A 27,807-nucleotide genomic window follows, 5' to 3' on the forward strand; every position below is an offset into this window, starting at 1 on the left:
CCAGCTGTATCAATCTGCCTGGTCAGCTGGAATTATTTCTAAACAACTAGAGACCTGAAAAAGCGCAAGAATGTACCGTCTCTGATGCTGCTGGACAAAATAGTGCCTAAAGAAAAATCCACCCATTTTGCTGGGTTTGTGGTGGACTGATAATTCGTAAATTTGTATATTCTCTGTGATATATAATATTCACTTCTAACAAGTTGTATTCTTTCAGTATATTACATTAATTTGTTTTAAATTACTATAATCTACTTAAAGAAGAGGTCAGTCTGACTAGATGTAAGTCTTCCACCAGTCCAAGGATGATTTACTACAAATTCACAGCAAAATGGCATCTTTTATCCACAGTTAAGGAAACTGTTATTGATAACCCCATAGAACATTTCCACAAAAAATCCAATCAGGTCTATTTCTTGGACATGTAAAAAATTAATCTTGGCCAGGGCATGTTGGTGCATTTTTTATTCACAATCTTTAGTATCTGCTAACTTTTTTCACATGGGCAATTTTTTATTCTTGCCTTGTTCAAAAAATATTACATAAAACAATTTGTATCCCTTGACAACATTTACATTAAAGAATATGTTGTTTGATGTGTTTTAGATTCTAGTCTTCCATTTGTTAGAAAATCTTTAAATTTGTTAAAATATGGCAGTGTAGAATCTTGTATATTATTTTTTTGTTTGCTTATGCATTGTTGTTCTGATTGATCATTGTAGAGAATCAAAGTTGTACCATGCTGGTTTACAAATCAGAAAAAAACATCTCATATAAAATACCTACAAGAAAAATATTCATACAAGTAGAAAAATACCAATTTAAACTTGTTTAATAAATAAAAATTGCACTGGATTTTAATTCTAACCAAAACTGAATTGAGCTCTTGTGATGCACATTTTCATGACTGCCTTTGAATCTTTTCAAAGTATTATGCTGCTTTGCTTTGCTTGTTTGTTTTTTTTTGTTTTTTTTTTTTTTTGTTTTTTAAAAAAAATGTTTTTCATTTGACGGGTGCCCCTGTTAATAAGAGACATGTTTAATGAGAACATTTTTCTGGATAATAGATGAAAAGTCAAAGTAAACACACCATATTTATTTTTAGACTCCTCATAGCTTTATCATGTCAGCCTCTTTTTTAAAAGCAAGCTGTGGAAAATCGTATTCGTAACCATGCAAGGATTAGAAATGAATATGTTTTGTATAAATGATGATGATACATTTAACGTTTTATTTTCTGCAGTCCTTTCGTTGACAATCCCAAGAAATGGCTGTCATCTGGAGAAATAATTGGAATCCAGTGAAAGAATCCATTAACTTTAATTAAAATGCAACAATAAATCCTAGTGAGGAAAGAGTTGCTGCCAGGCTTCTTAGCATATGAGATGGCAGCTATGAAAATGGTAGTTGAACTTTACTAGATAAACTTTTCTTTTCTTTTCTCTTTTCTCAAAGGCAAAGACCCGTTTTGGCAGCTTTATAACAATTAGAGTGTTAAAGAATGATTTAATGAGACCTAAAAAAGACTGTAAAGTGCAAGACAAGTACTGCACTGTGACACATTCACAGAAAGAAGTGTTAATTAAAGGTTGAAGATTAGACTTTTCTCCCAGATCTATAAGATAAAATTCAGATTTTGACTGAAATGTATCTTTTTAGATTCACAATCACACCTGTTATTTGTTCAATAAATAATAAAGCTATGACAGAGAAGGAGGATTATAATACTGAAGATGTAAAAAAAATTAACCTATTCAAGTTCAACTGTAGACATTAATACATGCCTGTAAAGTATATCTGTATGTAACAAATATGATATACAGCACCTTACAAAACTATTCAGACCCCTTCAACTTTTTCAGATTTTGTCCTGCACATATTAACAAATCCATATTTTAATGAAAAACAAAACAAAGCAATGCAAAATTGTGATGTTATGGGAAAGTGAGTTTCAAATTATTTTACAAGTAAATATCAACAAAGTGTATTTTACTTATTTTTACAGTCTCTCCCCAACCAATCTCAGCAAACCTAAACTACCTTTTAAAGAATGACAAATCATTTCACTCACTACATATGCAAAGCTTGTAAAGTACCCCAAAAGTCTTGCAACAGTAATTTCAGTGAAAGATGGTTCTACAAAATATTGATTTAAGAGGATTAATATACACACATGCTACTGTTGCCAGATTCTTACTTGTAAAACTACTGAAAACTTTTTTTTTTTTTTTTTTTTTGTGTTCGTCTCGCCTCACATTTATGCATTACTGTCAATCACATGAGAGTTTGTGGATGCAACATGACATAATGTGAAAATAGTCAAGTGGTGTAAATGCTGTTACAAGGCACTATAAAGAAAAAGAAAATGTGGGAAAAACCCTACTTTTTTGAATGTTCATATGTTTTAGAGCTCCTAGTGCTTTTGAAGAATGCAAATGTTTTCCACTTGCATGTGCAAGTTGCACTCAATAATGTGCCATGCCAAAATCATTACTAAACAGATCATGGAAACTCTTTGAAGATTTTGCTTTGGATCCTCCTTAGTCTTTGAGCTGAGGGATGTTAAACCAACAAACAGAAAACAGTGTTAAGGGAGAGAATAAAAAAAACAAAGACTTGACAGAAGTGGTAAGAAAAAAGCTTTTGCCAGTTGCAGAAGTACATTCTTACAATCAGTTTCCTTCTAATCATAACGGAAGGGATTTATATATATATATATATATATATAAAGAAAGAAAAACACTTGTAAAAAAGTGCATGGATATTTTACATAGAAAAAAAAAATAAATGAATACATCCAACAGAGAAACCCTTTGTGGTTGGTTTATGCTTCTTCTGTGTAATTTATTTAATGTTATTTCTTGTCCCATCAACTTTGGCAAAGCATACAAGACAGGTGAGCACATTAAAATTGTTTTAACATATAATTTTTTTTCTCTTAACATGAGACAAATGAAATAAAAAAAGAAAAGCGAGAGTAGCTGTTGTTTGATATGGATCCAGTACTTGTGGCCCCACATGGCTTTGAGCTCCATGGTCAAGTTGGCAATTGGAATTGGTACATCTGTTCTCCAAAGACTTATGTTCCATGAGAGTACTTAAAAGGAAATAGAATGCACTGAGGCTGCATAAAAGAGTGCTTGGCAAGCGTCTGTTACCTATTTTAATGTGGGAAGAAACAGATCATTGGTATGTGTGTGTGTGTGTGTGTTGATTGTTCAGGTATTTCTATTCTCCAGGATGACATCATCTTAGACAGTATCCCTGTAAGACAAAAAGAAGAGGAAGCAAGGTTGAATCAGTGGAATATATGTCAATCTGTGTGTATTCAGAGGGTAGATAAATTTCACATTTCATCACATTTAAACATATTGCTTTATGCATAAATACTCCTACACATGCACACCTACTCCATTTTGTATCCATCCACATCTGCCTGTACACACGAACAAATGCACATGGGTATGATGTAACAGCTTTTTCTGGCTCGCTCTTTCGGGTGAAGGCTTGCTCACATTTTAAGTCTGAATTTGAAATCTGATCTTTTTCAGTTTCTAACTTCTTCAGTGTTGTCCACATAGACTGTCTGAAACTCATGGGGGAACCTCAGCCAGGTATTTCACACCTCCACCTCCTCAACCTGATGTGTTAAAGCTGGAGACACTTTTGACAGCACTGAGAACCATTTTCAGCTAGAGAGCTCACATGGCCAGTGGCAAAAACAGAAATACTGACAGCTTTCTGCATAGCTTTGGTTGCAAAAGAAGGGAGGGGGTTCTGGTGGGGGATTGGAAAACCAAATGGATTGTCAGTGAATAAACTATTTTAATGTAACACTGCAGTGATAATTAACACTCTAGAGCCATGATTAGCACTGTAATACAGGTACAGCTTGGCACAAATATAACTGGAGGTGTTCAAACTTTACTTAATAATGCGAAGTTATTAACATCTAATGATGTTTGTATTAGCCAAGCATCCTGAGAGCTTTCAGTAACTCAACTCAAAACATTGTATCTTAATAGATTTTTAAGTAGGATAACCTCAACTAGGTGGGAAATTGATAGAATTATAAATATAAATATGGTTTGTAAAAAATAAAATGGAAATTAGATATATGTAATTAGAGAATATTGGGAGTTGGGGGGTGGAGGGGTGGAGCACTCTACTTAGGCTGTCTTGTTTCATCAAAAAGGAGGCAGAGCACAGACAGTGCTTTGTGATAGAAAACAGAGGTGTGAAGGTGGGGGAGTGACAGGTAGAAAGAGTGTGTTTGGGAGATTAATACTTATATTAAGTAAGATATAGAGACAGCAAATTAGTGCAAAGAGTTTCTGAAACAGACAGCATTTTTAAGTCATTAAAGGAAGATAGAAACACTGTGCCTTAGAAAAATGTCTCTGGCATTTTGACTCATGGGAAAACATGTAAACACAGGTAGGTGAGAGAAAAATGCATGCATGCAAGAAGAGACAACCTAGGTGAAAGCAGTTGTAGCAATTCCCACAAGGCCTAAAAGAGCAACAATATAGATAGAGGGCCACTACTTCTATCAGTCTCCTTTGCCCTCCATCTGAGTGGCCTGTAATCGAGTGATTATTACACCAAAGTTATGGCAACGGCCCCGCAGTCAAAAATAGGAATTGAGTTGGAAACAGCATTTAGGGATTTTGATTTATGAGCAACAATGGGGAAGTTGTTTTTCAAGCCTAGCACTATGATGGCCAATAAAGAAGAGTAAAGCTTATCGTCCGCTGTTACCACACTCCAGCCAGCCTGCCAGGCAGCCAGCAAACAGTCAGCCAACCAGCTGGGGCCCCTCATGGAAGGAAGCGTTTTCAGCCAATTTGTTTCCTTCATGTCTCGCCCTGAATGGTGCTATTCATTAAAATAGCCCGCAGTCGGTAGACACTGCTGCTGTAGCACATTTATACACTTCTGTGCCTGTATCCTATACTCATAGAAATCCACCTGTACACACACAAAGAGAAAATCTTTTTTTCTCTACTCAGTCATCTATACAGGGGGGTTTGATGGGAGCGCATGCTATTACAAAGGCTAAACATACATAGCTTGACAGGGTTCTGTTGTGTGCAATGCTGTTTTTTTCATTTTTTACTCAAAATCTATACATGCTTTTGAGGACTGAAAATGTCCCTGGAGTTACCAGATGAGATGTGCAACCATGTCTTGGTAGTTTTGTAATTATGACAGATTTTATTCTTATTCAGATGATGAATTGAACAATGCTCTTGAAGATACTGAAATCTAGGGATATTCCTTACAGCATAATCCTCCTTAAAACTCCACAACTTCATCCTTGACCTGTCTGGTGTAATGCTTGTCCAGCATGATGCTCTTTGGTCACTACAGTTCTTTAAAAAAACGTTTCAGTTTTGCAGTTGTTCACAAAACCAAACTGAAGAGCTTGAAGACATGAGGAAGACAAAACAATGAAACTCAGGAGATTAAATACCAAGGAAGAACGATAGTAACATAAAAACAATTAAACAAATCAATCAGGGAAATTCAGAATGGATGCAACAAACACACAAACAGAACTAAACAAGACACAAAATAGGATAAAGTAGCCAAGAGTTAAAAATGTATGAAATATGAATCTAAATCTGAATATACAATGCACAGGATTCTCTTCCTATATGTTCTTGTGTTTAATTCATTTGTTCAAGCACTTCTTCATTTACATATTCTAGTATTTTTTTTTCCTAATTTATGTCTGCTATCAATTTCCACAACAGAAAAAGTCATCACTCTAATCATTCAGTCTGTTTGAAACGTCTCTCAGGATTACAATTCTTATCAATTTTTAGAAACATTTAAGAATCACTAAGAGTGTTAGCCACACAGAGCTATCCTGATGCCTGCCAACACTGTCATGTCCTCTGACTTGTCTCAGCTCTTGCCTTGAGGGCTTTTCCCTTTTTAGAGGAGGAGCAAAGCAGGGAATGAAAGGATTTAAACCCACACAGCTGAAGCATCCCAGAGTCGGGAGTGAGGATGCACAACCAGACATACACATCAGTTCATATTATGAAGTTGGAGCAAATCAAACAAAATTATGCATGCACACATACACAAACACTCAAGAGTTCATAAACTGAACTTCATCCTTTAACTAGTGTACCGCTCAGCATCTTGTCAAAGTGTCAAACCAAAAAGGATTTCTAGAGATGATGTAAGATAGCAACATCCATCTTTTGTTGCCATCAAAACACTTATAAAAATGCATTATATTTAGAAACAGATGCTAGGAACAGCATCTGCTGGTTATACACAAGGAAACCTGTATTTCAAAAAGAAAAAAACACTTAAGAACTTTTTTTTCTCGGCCTTCCTACCTCATGACACCAGCAGGCAATTTTGAGGCTCAGATTACATTATATTTTCCGTGGGAACAATACATCATATTAACTGTGATATCAAATGGTTCAACAGAGCTGTAGCAGAGTTATTACTCTGTTTTAACTAAAGCAGCTCCACCAAGGCTGCCTTTAATCACTGATCTTGTTTGTGCTGTTCATGGACACAATCTCAAGGCCTACTAATGAAGAATTTACAGATTTACTTATTCTGAAAAACGTTTCTGCTGGCTTCTGCACATATCTGCTATTATACAGTTTTTATTGTCATTTATATTTTTCTTTATTCTGTTTTTATATATTGGTGTGAACCTACTTGCTTTGATTCTCCATAAAGGATATTTCTAACGTGCTCTATTGTTTCTTCTTCTATTCCCATTACCTCAACCACTGAGGCATCATGGGCTCTTTCCATAATTAACTTGGCTGCATGTTCGCTCTAATTAAAAACATTTTACATTGTCTGACAGCTTGTACGGTACTCATCTCAAATTATTACATTTTTCTTTAGCTAACAGATACTTAAATTACTTGTTAACTGATGCAATATAATTAAAAGCAAATGACTCAAATAAACATTTATTTTACAAGAACTTGTTTTGTCACAAAAGAAAAGAACGTCTTCATGATGTGATTGTCCAAATATGTTTTGTTAATGATTTGGTCAGCAGGACATCTGCAGACGGATGATGGATGGTGGAATGAAAGATTTAATACAGAAAAACTTAAACACAAGAGAAACACAGAGAGATTGGGAGTCTTTAAGTCTTTAAGGTTTTACACAAATCCTGTAAAAGACAGAATGGACATGTGAAAGAAGGTGGTAAAATGAGACTAAAATAGAACCCTTTGGCCCTCATGCTTGGAAATTATACCAAAAGAATTCCACCTTCACTCATTTTCTGGTGAAATAATTTCCATCCTGTGCTCCAAGCAAAACAGAGTTAATTGACAGCCATGCCATCTATTTACCTTGACATCTCCATGGTGTCCTTGGTGAGATAAACGATCCAGTAGACCAGGTTAAAGGCGCCAAACGAAAGGGGAAAAAGGATGCGTGAGTATTTGTCAATGATGCTGGTGCCTGTCAGAACGTTGTTGTCTGGTACCGCGGAGCCTTGCTGGAGGAAAGCCTGGGCATTGACAGGAGGGTTTGGAAAAGTTTTTGCAGGGCGATCGAAAACTGGTGCAGAGTTCATCCTCTTCTTCAAGACACTGTTGGCATCCACCTTTAAGAGTAAAAGTAAATAAAAACAGAAAAGGTAAAATGAAAATTACAACAAAGATACATTGCTATGATGGATTAAAGTAAAATTATTATCCAGTTTTACTTGAAGATTTACTGTTCAATAAATCAATCAATCTTTATTTATATGCCCTCTTTCTAACAGGCATATCATGATCTTTCATTCAAACAATTCAACAACAAAAATGATTGCATAAATTACACATGCTTTTATCTGCTTACACTGTAGAAAAAACACTTTTCTAACTTGAACTAAAATTAAAATTCTTCTTATAAGATAATTTCCATGTAGTTATGATCTAAAGCCAACAGGAACATATTGTAAATTAAATAGAATCTAAAAAACAGTATTTAAAATCATAGAAACACACCCACAGTCTTCTTTTTATTTTTGTGTTATTTTGTCAATTCCCTGTGAGTAGACTGATGTTCAGCAGTTCTAGGAACTAAATGATTTTAAAGAAAAAGACACTCAGCACATTGACACATGGTTATCCTGTGGCTTATGAAATTTCAACTAATTATGATCACAACACACACTCTCTGGCAATATTTGTTGTGAATCAGGTACCATATGAGTACAGAAACTATATGAAGGAACTAGGACAGGATATGCAAAGCTTCTTGCTGCAAATTAACACAGTGTATAAAAAACATCAGGATGTTCCAGGACGATTTCAATAAATCAAACAATCCTCTAAATTATTAAGATGATGATGCATGATAAGCAGTTCTGGGGGTGCAGAGAGAAATGATGTTTTTTAAATTATGTAACAATTCAACTCAGTTTCTCACTATGCTTAAATTCTGCAAAAAGAATTATGTAAATTCCATCAGTTTTGGAGCTGAAGTGAACTTGCCATATTTTTGCTGGATTTGTCTAAATATTTCATTTTTCTCTTCGGGTACAGGAACTGCTCAGCAGAGTCAGTACTAGAAATACTATTTGCAAGCTCTTCATTTAAGAAACCTGATATAACTAACAAAACAAAAAAAGTAATTTAACAAAATAATGAATCCAATATAATCATAGCTGATTTTTCTAAGAACCTTTTGGAAGTGATTGATGGTGGCCCTGTACACAGTACAGTATGTGAGGTGAAGTAAATATACATATATGTGTGTGCGGTATTACAGATATGTAATAACTATTTTGAAAAAACTATGCCCATGAAATTGTAGCACAGATTATTCAACAAAAGATGACCTTTAAGCTCTTTTTGGTTCAGTAGTTATCATTACTTCAGTTTACATTCTTGACTAAGCCTAAACACAGATATATGGTCAGGTGGTGTTACCATGTGTATGAATTAAAAATGACATGATATTAAAATATTTTTTGGCTCTCAGGTTTTAGATGGAGTTCCTAAAATAAGCAGAGGATGCATGAAAATGTGATGTATGTTTGAAGTAGAACTTACAAAACTTTTCTTTTCCACAGTCTTACCTGTCACGGAAAATTGGGAGGTTGGGACAAAAAGATTATTTGAAAAACTTCAGTCATACCAAGTATTTTACCTCATGACTTTTTCTAGAAAGATTTTTTTCCTTCTCCGTGTCATGAAGAGTCTCCTCTCCTACATATTTGGTGAAAGCAGTCATTTTCTATGATGCATTCCTCCTACTCTCTTTTTTCCTATTCTTCCAGTGTAACTCTATAGCACAAGTGCACAAACCAACACATACCCAGATCCCACTCTAACCCATCTTTCCATCTTGTTTCATAAAAACGGACTGGGCTTGCTTTCCAAGCCCCCACCCATCTTTATTGCGGTGTCTGCCCTCTTTCCTCTGAGCTTGCAGTGATCTGCTGGATTTTTCTTAATCTCAGCTCTTACATAATCTGCAACAGCATCATTTGCCGAGCCACTGGCTGTCCGCTCATGTCACTCTCTGTGGTTATCACATAGTCACAGAGACAAACAGGAGACTGGGAGAGAGCGAGAGAGAGAGAGAGGGTGTGTTGAACAAATGAAGTGATGGAGCATACATAGTTTACTGTGGATTGAATAAATTAATTTATATCAGTTTGGGTGTCTTTTGGACATACAGAGTGAAAAACTGGATATATTTGTGTTGTTTTTACCAACTGTTAAAGTTGGAGAGAATAGAATGCAATGATGAAAACCTGCATGTGTGCACAAGAAATTAAGCTAAACGTGACAAAGGACTTAAAAACACAGTCATAAAAAAAACAGAAATAGTAGAATCTCTATTACATTTGTGAGCTCCATTAAAACACAATGAAGAAGAAATGCTAGTGTGCATGTTCTGCATGCACATTTTTATATTGAGCACTGCAATAGAAGACTGATTGCATGGGGTATAATGGAACAAATTGTATAGTAGAAATGAACCATGAGGAACACGAACGTAGGGCTATCTCTGGTCTAGAATACATTTATTCCACAAGACACTGGAAACAGTGAACAGGAATCATTTTGATGTGATTGCTACAGATTGTTTTTGGACATTTTCATACTTCACATTTACATATGTCCTAGATGTCCTTCTAGAGAATGCATTACAAATATATAATATGTTTCATGACGCTACATGGCAACTGTGATAAATATGTGAAAAAGCTTTAAAATAAATGACTGTTGCCTATAACTGAGTTGTTTTTCAGTCAAATCCAATCCATCCAGCCTGGACTGAAGTAAATTTAAGTTGAAATTATCTTGTAGAAAAACGAATGTAAAAATGAATATGAATATAACATGCAAAATCAAAACCTGTGTTGGATTAGCCCAGTCAACACTCAGACCAAAATGTAATTAGGAATCTGTCCCAAGACTTAACACAGGGGTCTCAAAGTGTGTCCTCAAGGGCCGCTGCCCTGCAACTTTTAGATGTGCCTCTGCTGCACCACCTGGATAGAATAATTAGGTCGTTAAGGCTCCGGAGAACTGATCTCCACCAGGAGGAGGTAATTAAGCCGTTTCATTCCAGTGTTTTGTACCTGTGGCACATTTAAAAACTGCAGGGCAGCGACTGGAGGACTGGAGTTTGACACGTGTGACTTAACACTTTATGTCCATTGATGTTCTTTGTGTTCAATTTTCAAAAACTCACAAAATTTAGTCTGTCACAAATAAATACACCGATATGCAATGGAATCTTATATATATTCTGTAATTTGCATACAATGTGTAAATTACATGTAATTACAACTGAAAAAAATCAATCATCTATAAAAACTGACCCCTGCTCCCCCCTAAATATATATATATATATATATATATATATATGTATATATATATATATATATATATATATATATATATATATATATATATATTTAAAATCTGTTAAATTATTTACGGAACAGCTAATGGCTCCAGCTTTTATTTTAAACACGTGGTTATTCGTAACTGTACTTAAATGTGTCTCCATTCTATCATTGACCGGCTCCAGCAATCATGATGAGAGCAAAGACACTGTGACCAAATGCCCTTAAAATCTGTACTGCTGGGGCGTGCTCCGGTGGCGTAGAGGTTAGCGTGCCCCACGTTTGGAGGCCTTCAGTCCTCGACACGGCCGTCGCAGGTTCGATTCCCGGACCCGACGACATTTGCCGCATGTCTTCTCCCCCTCTCCTTCCCCCTTTCCTGTCAGCCCACTGTTATATAAGGGACACTAGAGCCCACAAAAAGGACCCCCTGGTGGGAAAAAAAACAAACAAAAAAAAATCTGTACTGCTGCATGTACATCAGAAATGAATTTGTGTTGTCCTACATACTACACACTGCTCTCTTGTGATTGGACATTTCAATAATTAGACACGTAAGCTCGTGTACGGGTGCTCTCTTATAGATGCAACACCAACAGGTAAAGGATTTTAAACTCATCACTACAACAATATTTTTCCATGAAGTTGAAGTTGGTTGAAGTAAGAATATCCATGAGTAAACCAGGACATAAACCACAACATAAACCACACACAAAACTCTACTTTAAACAGCTTCCACTTAACCACTAAGTGCCAGATGGCTAAGTGGGGTAGACACACTGTAAGAGCTGACCATTTACCACAAAATGTTGACAGCCAGTTGGCCTTTAAAAGGAACAAACCATCTCATCCATCAAAACATCTACAACAATGCTTTAGAAGTATATAATGGGGAGGTGCAAGCACAGGCAAAGCTCTGTAGTCTCTATACAAAAAACAGAATCTATTAGAGGTTGAATGAAGCTATTTCTCAAAAAATACGCACAAAAAAAATCCCTACACTCATTCAAGCCCAGTTCCATAACCCCTGTTGATGTTGTATAATCACAAACGGTAATTGCAAGTCCAGGAAAAGCTGTTAACAATGTGTGATGATTTGGCAAGAGGAAGAAAACTCCACTCACAAAGGGAAGAAAAACCCATCACCATAGATTTGTATTTACCAAGAAGTACAGCATACCTGTAAAATTAAACCAGCTAAGATTTTGGCACATATTTTTATGCTTTTTACCATGAGAAGTAACACATAAGTATTCTTAAGAAAGGTGTTGTTTCAAAGTTACTTATTTGGAATTGATGCATACTCATCAGTGCTGTTCTTTATACTGTTTTATTGCATCCTATCAGAAAAGTGGGTTCAGTAAAACAAGCAGAGGTTAGAAAATTACAGAGCTTAAACTGTTTTTGCATTAAGACGAAGAGAAACATCCCTAGGCAACTAACGCAAGCATGTTGAAATAAACCAATGATGCAATGGAACCAACTAAAAAATCACAAAGTTAATGCAGAACTCTCGAATCACTTCTCAGGCAAACAGCAAGGTTGTTAAATCCTGTTTTTAGTGATCTTAAAGTATTTTTTAAGTTTTCAGATATTTTTAAACACTGTTTATGAGTTATTTTACTGCCCTTTTGGAACTCTTTGTTTTTTATTTCAATATGCATTCTTGGACATGACACTTTGAAATAAAATGTTGGTTTCTTTTTAGATTTTGAGCAATTTAGTACTGTCAAAAGAATCCTCCTGGAAATGAATATGTCCCAAACTCAACTGATGAACTAGTGTTGTACAAAAATAATGTTCACATCAAAAATAATGTTGTGTATTTTAAAGTAGTATATCCAGAAAAAGTGTTCATCACATTTGCACCCCAGATAAAAGGGTGAACATGCCGTTTGCTAAACAATTCTTTAGCAATAACTGGGTGCTTTGTAAAGTTTATCATGATTAATATTTACAGCCATTTTCTCTGTAAATGATTGTGGGTCTAACATAAAGCAATGGAAGGAGGAATATGTGAAGAATATAGCCACTGCTAAGGATGGGAGATGATCTGCAATGCTATGGAGGCGTTTTTTGTTCAAAAGTCATAGGAACCTTGAGTTCATTTATACTTTAATTTAGTCTTTTTGGCCAAAAAACAGAAACATGTTTTTATTATTATTGTTCAGATTTTTAGCTAGTTTCTTGGAGCAGGGACGCATCGGAAACTTGTTGGACAGAGGCTCTAAAAAATGCATTTAAAGATCCCTGCTGTGTGGTAATCTGAGGAGAAAAGAGCATAACAGATCATCCAGGATTCTGGATGAACTTTAGGATTTTTGTCCAAAGACAAAAGCTCCCACTCTGATAGTGATCCAATCATGCAAAATATTAAGAGGAGACATAAAATTCAGTCTCCATGGGAAAAGGGCTTTTTATAAAGGATTACCAGCAGGAGTACCACTGTATGGCAACAGTGACTTTATGAAAAACAGTAGTTTCTTAACATATAACTATTATTCTAGACAGAATAAATGTACTGTGCAATTATTTCTTTCCAAAGGAAGCCACTCCAGTAAAGGAGTTATTTTAAGGGTTTTAACACTTCCACTTTGTCAGTAGCATGTTCTAGCTAAAAACATAATTTGCTTCTCTTTATTCATCTTTTTCTCCAGAGTGCTTATCCTGTTTTTTATGTAATCGTTACTTTGTTGAAATATGACAACCCTTGTTTTTGGCAGTTGACAAACATAGCCAGAGTTTCAGAACTGAAGTCTTACAACATGTACAGTAAGTAGAAACTCGAGTCATCCTAATTTTTAGGAACTCCCTCCTCATTTACAAGAAGAAAAAAAAAGAAAACAGAAACGTTCACATCAGTGGAGATTAATGACGACAGGTACAGGCATGTAATTAGGCCATAGAAAGTCCTATTTTTCACAAAGAACCATCTGCTCTGATCATCATTTATAACAGCAACTCTACCGTTTAGATGAATGTTCACATGTAACCATATCCCCATACCTTATAAGGACTCATATTCCCATATGAGTCAAAATATAAGTGAAAATGCACATAAAATTGCCTATGTTTTCAATAACCACAAAAAAAGTATTTTGTAGTTATCAATACAAGGCCATGTGGCCCATCCTTATCTGGAACAGTTTAAGCATTACATGTCATTGAACATATGCTGACACATGTAAACACCAGTGGGAAACCATATGCCTGACTTACTGATGCGACGTCTCCCTCTGTCCCTGTGCTTGCTGCTGGAACCACGGCTGCAGCTGCTGCTGCTTCTTGAGCGGCTGCCTTCATGGCTGCTGCCTTTCGTAGCTCTCGGTTGGCTTGGAGTGTTGAAAAGTAGTTGACAGCTGCAAACTCAATGAGGGCAGAGAAGACGAAGGCAAAGCACACAGCAATGAACCAATCCATTGCGGTGGCATATGAAACTTTTGGGAGGGAGTGCCGTGCACTGATGCTTAATGTTGTCATGGTCAGGACAGTGGTGATACCTGAAAACAAAGAAGAGAAGAAGTTCAGAACATGGATCTGCTCAAGGTTTCATATTCATACCTCACATGACATGAAAGGCTGTTGACCATGTCTTCTTAGTTTACCAGTATTTTCAATTAAACATCAAATCTTTTTATTGATATATATCCATCCATGTGTTGTCCTCTACTTTTTCAAGACCTGGTTGTTGGGGAAATCCAGACACGCCTCCTCCTTGCTACTCTTGTCACACTCTTGCCCACAAGAATAAACATCCACAAATATCCTTGCATATTTCAGCCATTTCTGATTTTGCTCCAGGGCCTCACCTCAATAATATGTCCCCAAAAAACTCTTTAAAGAGAGGGGTCCATTTGGATGACTGGACAACAATAGCTAAGTCCTTTGAATTAAATGTAGCAACAGGTCTCAACTGGATAAAGTAGTTTATTATAAAATTATATATTTTTGTCATGTTCCAAAATCAAGTTGTTTTAATTCCACCAGTAATGATGGAAAATATTAAAATGCATTGAGTATTATTTTTCTCAATGTGGCCATTTTGTTTTATAAACTCCAGCAGCTGTCCCTTTAAAGATCTCAAATGTCCAAGCTCAGCTGGATTCCATAGTGACATATTTTTGTGGTGGACAGGCAGCTTGGTCACTGCTTAGATTAACATGCCAAACTGACACCGTGTATCGACGAAAATAAATGGACTCCAAGGAATTTTGATGTAATGCAACAAATGACAATTTGTTGCATTACCTCAGTCTTTGTACACAGATGTCACTTTTAGTCACTGTATTCTATTCAAAAATATTAAAATGAAATAATATGCTTTGCTTTTTATAAAATGAATAAGGGAATAAGTATAAAACATGTTACACTTTGAAGAAGAAAACTGTAACATTTAAAGAAAATCTTACATCATGTATCCTTTAAATAGTGGTAAGAAAACTTGACTGCACATATTTTGATTAAATTTCCAGCCTCTTGATAAAAATACCCATATTTTTATTAATATAGCTAGAATTTTGAGAAAATAGTCTGTCTTGATGAAATATTTTGAAAATACAAATATTGTGCTCGTTTGTTTTTCTTTTGGTGTCATGTGATCTTTGAAGATTGACTCAACGTTGATCTGGCATCTGCCAAAAATAGAATCGATTCTAATTTTGACAGATGGCACCATGTACCACCAGGCGAAGGCAGTGTGAACAATATCTTTGACTGTAAGATAGTCAAAGACAGTCACTATTTAATTTCAAACAGTTTTTACACTGTGAAAATCTATATATATATATATATATATCGGTCTATACATTGAAATTATATTATATTTATATTAATAATTATATTTCAATTGTGGGGAAACAACTTTCCCCAGTCCTTTACTTTATTATGTTAAATAAAAGATGCTAATAATAAAGGACCTTTTTGAGGGCCCATTAGCAAAATATATATCTAATTCACTTTCATCAAGCTAAATCAAGCAAGAGAAAAAGGACCATTGAACATTCCTTTCTGCATTTTACCAAATGTGTGCTTTAGTTGCGTACATTTCATTAGCCGCGTTGGGAATTGTGTAGGGGTTTAATGCACCTCGTAATGTTTTAAAAGCATTCTCTGTAAGCTTAAACAGTAAAGGCTAACAACTCTCAAATGCAGCTTCCTTTGGCAGTCAACCAGTGGTGACTGTCTCTATCACAATGAAGGGGGGACATGGGAAGAAAGGCTGTCAGGGTGGGTGGGAGAAGCAACAGAATGGGAACGAAAAAGTGTGGGAGGGGGAAGAAGTAGAGAGACAGGATACAAATTAAACGCTTGGGGCATTTATGTGCTTTTACTACAAAAAAAGTAAGGTACAATTTAGGCCATACTCAATTAAGTCTGTAAAACCTGGGCTCAGGGGACTTTCAGCGCTTGCAGAGGTTGTTGACAAGCAGGCCTCTGCTCTGCTCTACTCCCCTCCCTTCTTTTATTGTCTCTTCAATGGGCCATCAGAAATATTAACAAAAGTACCATAGAAAGGACTTTCTTTAGGCATTTCAAGCACAAAAGCAATGGATCATCACAAAGTGCATAATGGGAAGCTTAACATCTGGATATCCAGATACTGAAAAAATCTATTTATAAATAAACTACAAAAAATAAAAAATAAAAATAAAAATTGGTTGTGGAAGACTTTGAAGTTCTCCAACCCTCATGCCCTCGACACAGCCCGAGTTAGAGGACCAGCCTTGTCAATTTAATCCCTTTATTAACCTCTGGCTTGTTAAATAAATTAAATGGATGACACAAAATATGTTTTCAAATGAAATGTGTATAAAAACATTTTTTATTTTATTTTACTTTTGTTTTTGTTTCATTGGTGTACCAATGGGAACTGAAGAGTGTGTATCTACTATTAAGGGACTCTTAATAGTAAATAAATCTATTAAGAATTAAGAGGGTTTCTTAAGATTTCTTAAGAATTAAGAAATCTTAATAAATCTCATAAGAAAAGTTTGGTCTAGAGCAGTGAGCACAAACTGCATTCCTCCTTTGGCAGTCAGCCAGTGGTGTGCTGGAGTCCTGCATCTTTTAAATGTGTCCTTTGTCCTATATCTTTGACATAGATGGCAAAACTGGAGTCAAGCATTACATGGTTCTGCTAATGAGATGATCTAGAAGCCAAGTGTGATAAAGCAGAGAGACATATAAAGACTGCAGGACAATGATCTAGGATGTGCCATTTATCCAGACAATGGAAACATTGGACGACTTTACTATTGCAGCATTCCTGAGAAGGTTGTGCAGATTTCTCAGTCCACTCAACATGAGGTTTGTGGATCTAGAGAGTTTATGACCACGTCCCTTGAAGTACTGTGCAGTGATGCTTTCAAAAGCCAACCCATACACCCAAATCAAAAGCTGTGTCTGCCTTCACAGCACTGCCAGTTGGACTTTGCCAGTTTTGCAACTTTTCACATATTCTATTCGTGTGTTTCATGGGGAGGATTTCAAGACGTAGTCATGAAGAGGGGGATGTCTGGTTTAGGAACCTAAGGGTCTCATAATTACCTCTTGCAGATGATGTGACATTTTTACCTTGCCCTGAGGCATTTCCCAGCCATTTGTATGAGTCAGCTCCTCTGACTCTGGAGCCATAGTTTTCAATAAAGGTGGATTTACTTTCTCCAGTTCATTCTTTGTCTCAAATGGAGAAGTTTAAGTACTATATCTGGATGGGTTGTTCACAAGAGATGAGCAAGAGATACATTAATGGATTTGGATCTCCTTCATTGGGTAAAGTGGGTGCTGTTCCAGTATGTCATAGTAAAGAAAGACATGAGCCAAAACAGCAAAGTAGTCTATTTAAAAGTCTGTTTACTGACAGTAAACATACCTGGGAAACAGAAATGGAAAGCAGAATGTAACTTTCTATTAAAGCGGCAAAATTTTAAACATAGATTGGTTCTGAATTCTCCCAAGAGTTCTTCACCACAAAGAAAATAATAACCATGTATTCCATGTGTTTTTAACAGTTTCATCCAGTTTGTTATAAATCCAGATGCAGGTTTTTTAAGTTCACTTAGGGCTCATCTAGAAAATAAACAATTTATCTCAAATCCAACAGTAGGAGACTAGAAAACTGCAGGAAGAATGACATCAATGACTTGCCACAGATTGCATTTCTACATGGGGTCTGAACTCCCTTACTGACTCTAATGACTTGGATCTATTCTCTAAAGCAAAGTGCAGGCTTGTTGAGGCATTGGCTCACTTCGGAAGAAGAGGGTAAAGCTGTGAGCTGCAAGAGGTAGCCGAGTAATTCTACTCAGCTGCTGCTTGTTGAATTTCCCAGAAGTGGAAATGCATTTGCAAATGATAGCTCTTCCCATGTTCTTTCACACATTTTCTATTCTTCATTGTCTCTTTTCATGCCTGTTATTCCTCTCAGTTTATCTCTGTCTTTGTTTAGTGTCTCTCACCCTCTCAGCTCCCGAGGCTGGAGCTCAGTGGCAACTGTAGCGTAATGTAATGCGAGAAAGTGGAACCTGTGAGTGCTCGGAAGAGAGCCAAGTAAACATCCTCCCCCTCTCAGTCCTGGCATGGCCAGTTCCAAAACGGATATTTATTCCCAGTTAATTAAGCTGCACCACAGCAGAGGTAGAACTGAGAAATTAAAGTTCAGAATTAGAATTAGAGTGTAGAATAGAATATAATGATGTTTCTCTTGGTGGAAAAGTTCTATAAAGAAATTTCAAAGAGCATTTTGAATCAAAAAGTCAAAGATGGAAATATGTATACTGTCTTTAAATGCTATGGCTTTAAAATTGCGTGTTTTAATAACAACGTGTCTATATGTTTTTATTCATCACTGTAGCTAACTAAATGTGCATTCCACTATAAATAATAAAGATTTAGGGAATTTGTAAAGCCATATTAATGCCACGCTAATTAAAATATTTTTTTTAAATATTGGTTTGTTTGGTTTTAAATGTTTGCAAAACTGAATTTGCACATGCTTCTCATTCTGAAAAAAAGGCAGAGTTGCACCCATCTTCACCCAGCAAACAGGGTTTTTTGCATTGACATAATTTATATGGAGGGTATTTGCAGCATTTCATTTTATCAACCTTTTATTATGTTACAGCCTTATTCCAAGTTGTATTAAATTAATTTCTTAGCAAATACTCCACTATGGCAAAGTCAAAAAAAAGATTTTTGAGTGCTTTACAAAGTTATTAATAATTAAAAAAAACAAGAAATCAAATTGATGTAAATATTCACAGCCTTTCCTTAATACTTTGCTGATCCACCTTTGGATCAACATCCTCAAGTCTGTTTGAATCTGAAGCCACAAGCTTAGCACACATTTAGGCAGTTTTATCCATTCTGCTTTGCAGTTCTTTTCCAGCTCTACCAGTTAGGATGGGAGATGTTTGAACGAACACAAAATGACTTTTGACACAAATGCAGTTTTATGATGAACATCTAACAATTAACAAGTTCATAAAAATCTGGGCATCTTCTCTGCCTCACTAAGTAACTTTAGTGACCAAACAATGAAAACAGCCTCAATTGTTTGAAAGACCATTTGGCTGCAATTTTTGGCAAACATTATGGGTGTTGTATTTTTCACAAAGCTCAATTCGGAGAGACAAAGAATGCATAATCCTTCATATATTACAGTTTGGTGTAAAGCCATGTCTATTTTTAATTTGAAATGAAGCTCAAAAAGTAATTTTGTAAATACAAAAAACGCAAAACAGATTTAAAGGCAAATTACCAAAGACAGTCCGAGCTGGAACTGATTCCTTGTTAATCCAGAAGGAAACTTGTGCCAGAATGACAGTCATGATGCAGGGAATGTAGGTCTGAATCAGGAAGAATCCCATTTTCCTTTGAAGATGGAAGTGGACAGTCATTATGACATATTCACCTGCAAGAGTTAAACATAAAATCCAAATCATACAAGCAGCTAATTTTTACAAGTTTTTTTGTGCAATGTTTCTTAACAACTAAATCTTTATTCCAACATAAAAATGCAGAGCTGTTATATCACCTTCCCTTAACTTCAAAATGCTGGATATATGTGATTATTTTTACTGCTCAGTTCCAAATTATCAAATACTTTTGGAAACACTACCAATATCACATTTAGAAAGGCTCTTGTTACACATTGTAAAAAAAATAGATCAGTTAAGCATGGGTTATGCCAAATATGAACAAATATATTTCAGATCTAATTAGTGTAATTACTGAATGAGTTTAGAAGACAAATTTGATGACCTGTGTTGGACTTCAGCCTCTCGCTTGATACAGTCTGGCCAATAAGATCATACTGCAACAAGCTGGATGATTCCTGTGGGACTTCAACAGAAGATAAAGGTCCTTTCTTCCATGTGTACACAATCTCACTCATGGGGTATGCATCTACGGAGAAGATATGTGAAACCTTTGTTCAAATTTGGTTCTCAAGAAAAATATACAAACTGTTTATTTAAAACATCTAAGCTTACATGTTGATGATTAAAAAAGATAAGAAGATATAGAACTTTTCACTATAAACACTCCTAATGAAACTTAAAAATACATGTACATTGCTTTGCAAAATCAAATTTTCCAAGTATTTTGTGACAAACCAAAGAAGTACATTACTACATCGGGAGGAAAATTTGGTTCAAAGTTTCAAAGTTTTACAAACAAAAATCTGAAGATGGAAAAAAAAAAAAAAAAAAAAAGAGAAAATTTCAGTTCTCTTTACTGTGATGATCTTAAATAAAATTCAATACAACCAGCTGGCTTAAAGTCTCCTTCCAGGTAAACATTTATGAACAAACAGAAGAAAAGATAAAAATATCATGGAGACCAACAAACACACAGACTGGTGATTAAAAAAATAGGAGGAACATTTAAAACAGGGTTCTAAAATATATAACAATGTTTGAACATCTTCAATCTGTCATCTGACAATGAAAATAGTGTGGCATAACTATAAGGTGAAATACATTTCTAAAATAATTCCCTATAAAGTGTTGAAGAACATGTACTGGTTGAATGAGATCACTGAATGTTTTGTCTTCATGTTGAACACTACATGTGGTGGAAAAGTGGCATTATGACACATAAAACAAGAACGCTGGAAATGGCAGCATCATGAATTAATAAAGAGAATTACAGGGCAACCTCAATAAAAATATATTTGAAAGAACTTGAGACTGGGTCAATGTCTGTCATCCAGTAGAACATACCCTACACACAGAACAAGAGCTACAATACAATAGTTTGGATCGTGTTAGAAATGTGTCCATGGCTACATATGAATTCAGCTGGCCCAGAGACAGCTCTAAATACAGAAAAACTTGTTCATATTAAATAAGTATGTATCCAGTACTTTTAGATTTTCATTCATAAAAAATATAGATAAAGAAATACTGCATATTTCTTTTATGCATTTTAGAAATTCATACTACTTGGTGCTCTGTTCTATGAAATATCTCAAAATTCCATTAAAGTTTATAGTGATAAAATATGAAAAGTTCAGAGGACATGCATACTTTTGCCAGACACTGCAAACAAACTGGAAGGAGAAACATATTTGAGCTCCAACATCTGATGCTTCAAACAGAAGACATCTTGTCAAATGGTCAGTTACAATGTGACAGTGTGATCATTTGAGAGTGACACCATCTGTCAAACCACTGAGACTTAAAACATAAAACTCACAGCTCCCGAATTTGAGTGGGCAGGCATGGCCATCCATTGGGAAGTTCATGAGGCGCATTGGGCATTCTGCATTTATAGTTAATCTGTTAGAACAAGGAAAGCTGAAATCAATTTTTCAATCAAACCAACACTGGATAATGGCTCCTGCTTTCATCTGAGTTTTGCAACATGGTGCAGTTGTATGCATTAGTTAATACACTGAAACAAAGCATACAAGTATTCAAGATGTGGGAATAAATAAAGAAAAATACCTGCATCCCTCAATCACATTGCATAATAAATTAATACATTTAATAAACCAAACATTATAATAGAATAGACGGTCACGAACAAAGGTTGTCTAACAAAGCCCTATTTACGAGAGGAGTATTGATCGCAGGCTCTTATTTTGAATTGCTAGTATTGATAAAGTCTTAATAACTTGAATTGTGTACCAGGCCTGTGGGTCACAATGACAAATAGGAACATTATTTTAGCACTGAAGGAAAAATATTGTCATATCCCATAGTTACACCCAACATGGCTGAACTTCCCATTTCATTAGTTTTAGTTGTGAAAACAACAACAAATTCATCATTAGCTTTTTTGTGAATACTGTTAAAATACATATTTTCAATCTTATGCATTTTCTTATCTCATCAGCTAAATGCTGTAACTCTCTAAACAGCAGATTAATATTTCTATTTTACATAAACAGAAACACAATCTAATGATTTCTGTGTTCACGCCAAACCTTTCTTTCTGCCAATCCTTCAAAAACCAGCACTGTAGCTGACCTGTCATAATTAGCATTTAGAAAAAATCCGAAGAAAGAAAACTTGGAAATACAATAGAAAAACATAGTAGACATGTTTTATTGCGCCAAGTTTCATGCACTAGCTTGTTTGATGAGACATTTGATGGAATACAGAGAAATACCAAAATGTTCTTGTTTTTCACACAGCAAAATGCTTTCCACTATAAAAATGAATGTACTTTACCTGCATACAGAAAAAACTGAGCATTTTGCCATTGTTTTGGTTCTATGTTTGTGATGCCTAAAATAATTTCATGTAATAATAAAATAATAATGTCTTTGGATTTCACAGGCAACATTTCTCCTCTTGAAAATAAAACCCTTAACAAGTTTAATTATATACATTAAACAGAGGGAGACAGTTTTAAATTTCACTTATAATCAACTTATTATGGGAGGAAATATATCTAATACAATGTTTCTAATGTATTTTATTGCTAAAAATTAAATTGTTTCAGTTTATCTGGAACACAGCAGAGACCAGCATGTGGTGCTTCTAAGTAGGTCAAAACTTTGAGTAAATATCTTAAACACAAAGATATAAAAAGCAACTGATACCGAATTATTTAAAAATACAAAAGTTACTGGTTAACTATCTGACTAAAAGCAAAGTCTTTCAGAAAATGTCTGCACTGAAGAAATACGTGTGCCTTGCTCAAACTAAAAGGAATTGAACTGTCGTACTATAACATTTGTTAATGCACTTTCTAACATACAACATTTTTATGACGTGTGTATATCTATCAGTTTGTTTCCAGAAATATTATCTACCAAGATAACATTTTATATACAGCTTAAAAATTAAATAGGATATTTGAGGAACTATTTTTCCTGAATCACTTAAAATATGGATTTATTGTGTTTCTCTTTTAATTAGCTGTACCACACCTGCCACCTTTGTAATCTGTGTTCATATGGCTTTGAAGCATGTCTCATGGTTTATTGAATGGATTATTTGAATCTTATAAATTGTATCTTAACCTCTATAAGTCAAGTTGGGCCACACAGATAATCTGGTTATCTTTGAAATCTATTTTTTTATACTGTCACTGAGTCTAGTGGGATTTATATGCTGCACATTTACTTTTGGAACAAAGCTTGAAGTCATGTTTGTTTGAATTGCTTTCAAGGACTGTTTTGAGTATCAGATGGCACATTTCATATTTTCTGGCACTCTATGATTCTTTTTAATGTTTGTGCATATTCTTGGATGCCTATTCAATTCAGTAGCTCTCCAGATCTGTGCTCTTTCCCGGCTTTGGCTGGGTTTTAACTTTGCAGTCCAGCGCCGTTACCTCATGGTGTAGAGGATAGTTCCGTTTTGCATGATGCGGAACAGCTTGTTTGGAGTGGTCATGTTGTGAGAGATTGACCTCTTGCCATTCCGGAAAAATGTGTCGGGGGTCCAGATTTTGCTGACCATAAGGTTGTTTAGCCGCAGGATCTCAATTGGGCCTTCGAATTTGAGCCGCTCATCAATCCATGTTTGACGAAAGAACACATCCATGGTGTACTCCTGGAAAGGGGTCAAAGTGTATATTATTACAGGTTTTACTGATACTAACACCATGCATACTGCTGATGCTGCTCCCATCGTATAATATCTTGAGTCATTATTATTTGGTACCCCAGAGAGAAGAACAGATGGGTATGTGAGCAATGGTTTTTGAAGAAAGCAGCTTGATACTATGCTACCAGTGCTGTGAGTTATTTTCCCACATGATTATTATTCTTGTTGGGGGAGGGGGACACTAGCTGCTATTGCTGAAGGGTTGGGTTATTTAGCCACTTCCAATAAAAAGTTATTTCACAGAGTAATTTTATTTACCACCTTATTAGGTGTTCTTTACTAGTACGGTATTTGATCTCCTTCGCCTTCAGTAATGCCTTAATTTTTCATGCTGTTCATTTAACACAATGTCTCAATCAATCAGCAGAGAGTTTGATACTTTTGATATGAATGTGTCAAACAGTTGCTGCATATTTATGATGTGAATTTCCCATTCCACTGTCAGATGTGGTTACTATGGGAGCCATTTTAGTATGGTGAATTCACTGTCATTTTCAACAAGCTAGTTTAAGATGATTTGAACTATGCAACTTGGTCCATTATACTGATGGATGTACAATTCAAAAGATGGATACATTGAAGAGATGAACATTGTCAGTTTAAGCATTGCTCCTTAGTACTAAGAAATCCCAAGTGTCCAAGAAACTTTCCACCAAACACAAGCAGGATGGATTCATGCTTTCATGCTGTGTTCCAACCCAATCGCCCAAATGTCTCATCTCAAATCTAGAATCAAAGTTTTATGGGACTGTGGAAATTGTAGCAAACGTTTTCTGTTCTTTCCTGACAGGAGGTAAAGGTGGAGAAGTCTGTTGCTAATGAAGCACATCTGCTTCAATGTTTAACATGTGCTATATTTGGAGCTACTGTTCCCTTTCTATCATCTTGAACCAGCACATTTTCCTATGACTTCTTGTGTCAGCAAATAATTTTGTTCGCCAGATCACTGCTTAAAGTGATCTGGTGTCTTTTTATACAATTTTCTGCAAGCATTCCTAACATACTTAGACCAAACTGTTTGGCACCAACATCCACAGCATTTTCAGAATCACCTAAATCTCCTTTCTTTCATATTGGGATGCTTGGTTTGAACTTCCACATGCTTAGATGTTTAGTTATTGTCATTCAATTGTCTGATTTACTAAATCTGACTACAAGCAATTGCAAGCAAATGAACTGCCCAGAAAGGGCTGACATCTTTGGGAATAAAACTAAAAATAATAACTTTGAAATCAATAATGTATGTTTTATCAAAGTTAAAGTTTCCAAACAGTTTATGACACATTTTCATAGGACTGATCTTGTTCAGCTTTTAAGAGCTGCTCACATGCTTCACAATACAAATGCCTCCAGCATATTACAGGCTATAGATGCAGTCAACTAGTATCTAAAGCTACAGAGTAGAGCACAAAAGACATATATCAGTCAGCCTATCCCATGCCAGGAGTAGCCAGCCTATCATGTCCCAACATCAGCCACATCACTCTCTCCCTCTCTTTCTCTGGAAGGATGGAGTGGAGGGTCGGGGGTGGGGGGTAGAGGGGATTGCCAACCAGATTAAAATCCTAAGCTGTACTAATGACATCCTGCTCAAATGCCTGAATAATGAAGGATGAGAGAGCTATAAGTTAAGACATATATGCTTTGATTCACTAGGAAAACAGTATATTTGCATACAGCTGTTTAAATCAATATATTTGCAAATTGAAAATTAGTATTTAATCAGGCTTACGTACCATCTCTACATCTGAAACTGGACCAAAGCTGGTGACAAAGATGTCAGTTTTGACTTCCGTGACGGGACCTACAGCAGAAGTATAAGTTGTTGTTCTGTCTTTGGATCAAACTACGTAATGTTCCTCAATAGCTAAAAAAAAGTTACAATCAAACTTTCATTTTAAAATATAGAAATGACAACATCAAAAATTAGCAGAAGTTTCAAACATCAAGCAAAAATACAGTTAAAATGTAGGGATGATGTATCAGCTGTCTCAGCACTAAACAGAAAATTAAGTATACACGCAGTGGAGTAAAACTCCATACTCTGAGAAAAAATAAATAAATAAAAAATAAAATTAAAACTGTTAACTGCAAGCAATTGATATGCAAGTCAATAACAGAAATCTGTATATACCTCCAAATCCAGGTCGCAGCCTGTTGTCATAGCCATCCAGTAATCTATCCAATATACGCGTGATATTATCCAAATAAATACTGGTTTCACTGTTTTGCGTCTCACAAACACTACTCGCACTGAAAGTAGACCAACACACACAGATCATTCAATTAGCTTGTGAATCACAGCAAGAGTGTACAGTATCTTTGTGCACAATACGACTGCGTTGCCGTGCGTAAAGAAGTCAGCCAACAATGCAGAGAAAGAGTTGCCACACTTACCAAAACAGGAACAAGCTCGTTAAAACGAAAGCCATGCCTCGCAAAGACCCGATCGACATGTTGCATTATTTTAGAAGCATGATTGTTTGTGGATTTGAGTCCTTCCTTTTATTTGGAAACAGTGCGAGGAGATCGCGCCAGTCCAGCACGACTTGACTTTCCCTCTAGTGCGGTTGCGCCCGCCTCAGCCTGAATTGCTCAGCTGGAAAAGCCTAAAGAGTTTTCAAGAGAGTGAAGAGGAGGGGGAGTAACAGGGTGGCGAGAAAGGGGGGTGGATTTTTGAGTTTTTATTTTATTATTAATATTATTATTTTTATTATTATTACTATTATTATTTTGCATAAGAGACACACAGGTTTCGAGCGTTAGTGGAACAGAAATCGGTAGTGCGTACAAGTGAAGGAAATAATGGTTATTGCCATTTTGATTAAGAAGGTAGGAAAGAACGAAGCGCTGAGAAGGAACCGAGAGAGAGGAGGGAAATGTGAAGGAGATCTTACACGTCTACTGTAGGAACAATTTCAACCGAAGTCATACTAAGACACTTTGCTTAACAGTGTAATTTCTGTACGCATGCTGCTTCCTCTCAGCCTTTATACTGTATGCATGCCCTTTACATAAGCGAGAAGCAAAGACAAAAAAACCATAAAAATTTAGAAAAGTATGATTCACATGGTGGTTCGGTGGTTGAGTGGAGTGGGTGGTAGGTACATTTAGTGCACTATGAAACTCCATAGACCAGGAGCAAGGGGACATAGCATCCAACCAAACTGAGGAATTACCACAAAGTACATTTTTTGATGTAACCTCAAATGAGACCTTTCTCTTGTTCCATTGTGTTCTTTGATTTGCTTTCAGCACAGATCTGCATTTTTGTCTGTTCAGGAAACAGAGCCGTTCTCTAGCTATGTGGGGCCCTAAAGAAAATGTGATTGGGGGCTTTGAAACTGTCCAGTCAGGGGAAGCCTCACATGTCATCATGATTAACAATAACAGGAAATCAATCTGTCCACTTGATGGTTCTTTCAATTTGTTTTCTGCATTATTTTGAAATATTTACGGTCTAAATTATTGAATTTGGGCATTGCCTGTTGAAATATTTGATAGAAGTGAAGTAGTTTAGTGGCTGAACTCTAGTTGCGCTGAATGAAACAGAAAGTTGGCACATGCCCATTGATGTCTCTCTTTAAATCAGGAGTTTGGTTATGCATGTGCTACACATTCTGACATTCCCCGTTCTGTCTAATAAGTATAAGGAATGACTGTGACATATTAAATTTTTGTTGTTTTTTTTTGTTTTGTTTTTTTTATCGACCATAAATGCCCAGTGAAAATTTTCATGGTGAGGTAGAAAGTATTGTGCCACACGGACAGGGGGCAATGCTGAGCTCCAACCACACAGTTACCAGATGCTCTTATGAAAAAAAACAAAAAACAAAAAAATCTATAAACAATCAGAAAAATACAGTCTTATCATATTGTTGAACA

The 27,807-nt window shown here is 35.7% G+C and overlaps 1 protein-coding gene across 1 annotated transcript; it reads right to left on the reverse strand.

Annotated features, from left to right (window-relative positions):
- Window positions 1-937: 937 nt before the first annotated feature.
- On the reverse strand, window positions 938-26,539 carry gabra6b (gamma-aminobutyric acid type A receptor subunit alpha6b). Its single transcript, XM_044141338.1, has 10 exons — window positions 26,320-26,539; window positions 26,057-26,175; window positions 25,659-25,726; window positions 23,648-23,868; window positions 21,557-21,639; window positions 20,120-20,263; window positions 19,617-19,769; window positions 14,078-14,358; window positions 7,353-7,609; window positions 938-3,264 (listed from the first exon to the last, which is right to left on the reverse strand). Exons 1-10 carry the CDS (start codon window positions 26,376-26,378, stop codon window positions 3,252-3,254), a joined length of 1,398 nt encoding a protein of 465 aa, XP_043997273.1. The 5' UTR covers window positions 26,379-26,539; the 3' UTR covers window positions 938-3,251.
- Window positions 26,540-27,807: the final 1,268 nt, after the last annotated feature.

Source organism: Gambusia affinis, linkage group LG15 (genome assembly GCF_019740435.1).
Source record: "Gambusia affinis linkage group LG15, SWU_Gaff_1.0, whole genome shotgun sequence".
Taxonomy (NCBI): domain Eukaryota; kingdom Metazoa; phylum Chordata; class Actinopteri; order Cyprinodontiformes; family Poeciliidae; genus Gambusia; species Gambusia affinis.

Bases quoted from the DNA above. Each gene is read 5' to 3' on its own strand.
- gabra6b (XM_044141338.1), bottom strand. From the start codon at position 26,378: ATGTCGATCGGGTCTTTGCGAGGCATGGCTTTCGTTTTAACGAGCTTG. The intron at 21,640-23,647 runs GTAACGGCGCTG...TTGTTCTAACAG, and splicing joins ACTATCCTCTACACCATGAG to ATTAACTATAAATGCAGAAT. The intron at 7,610-14,077 runs GTAAGTCAGGCA...TTACTCTTAAAG, and splicing joins CAGAGGGAGACGTCGCATCA to GTGGATGCCAACAGTGTCTT.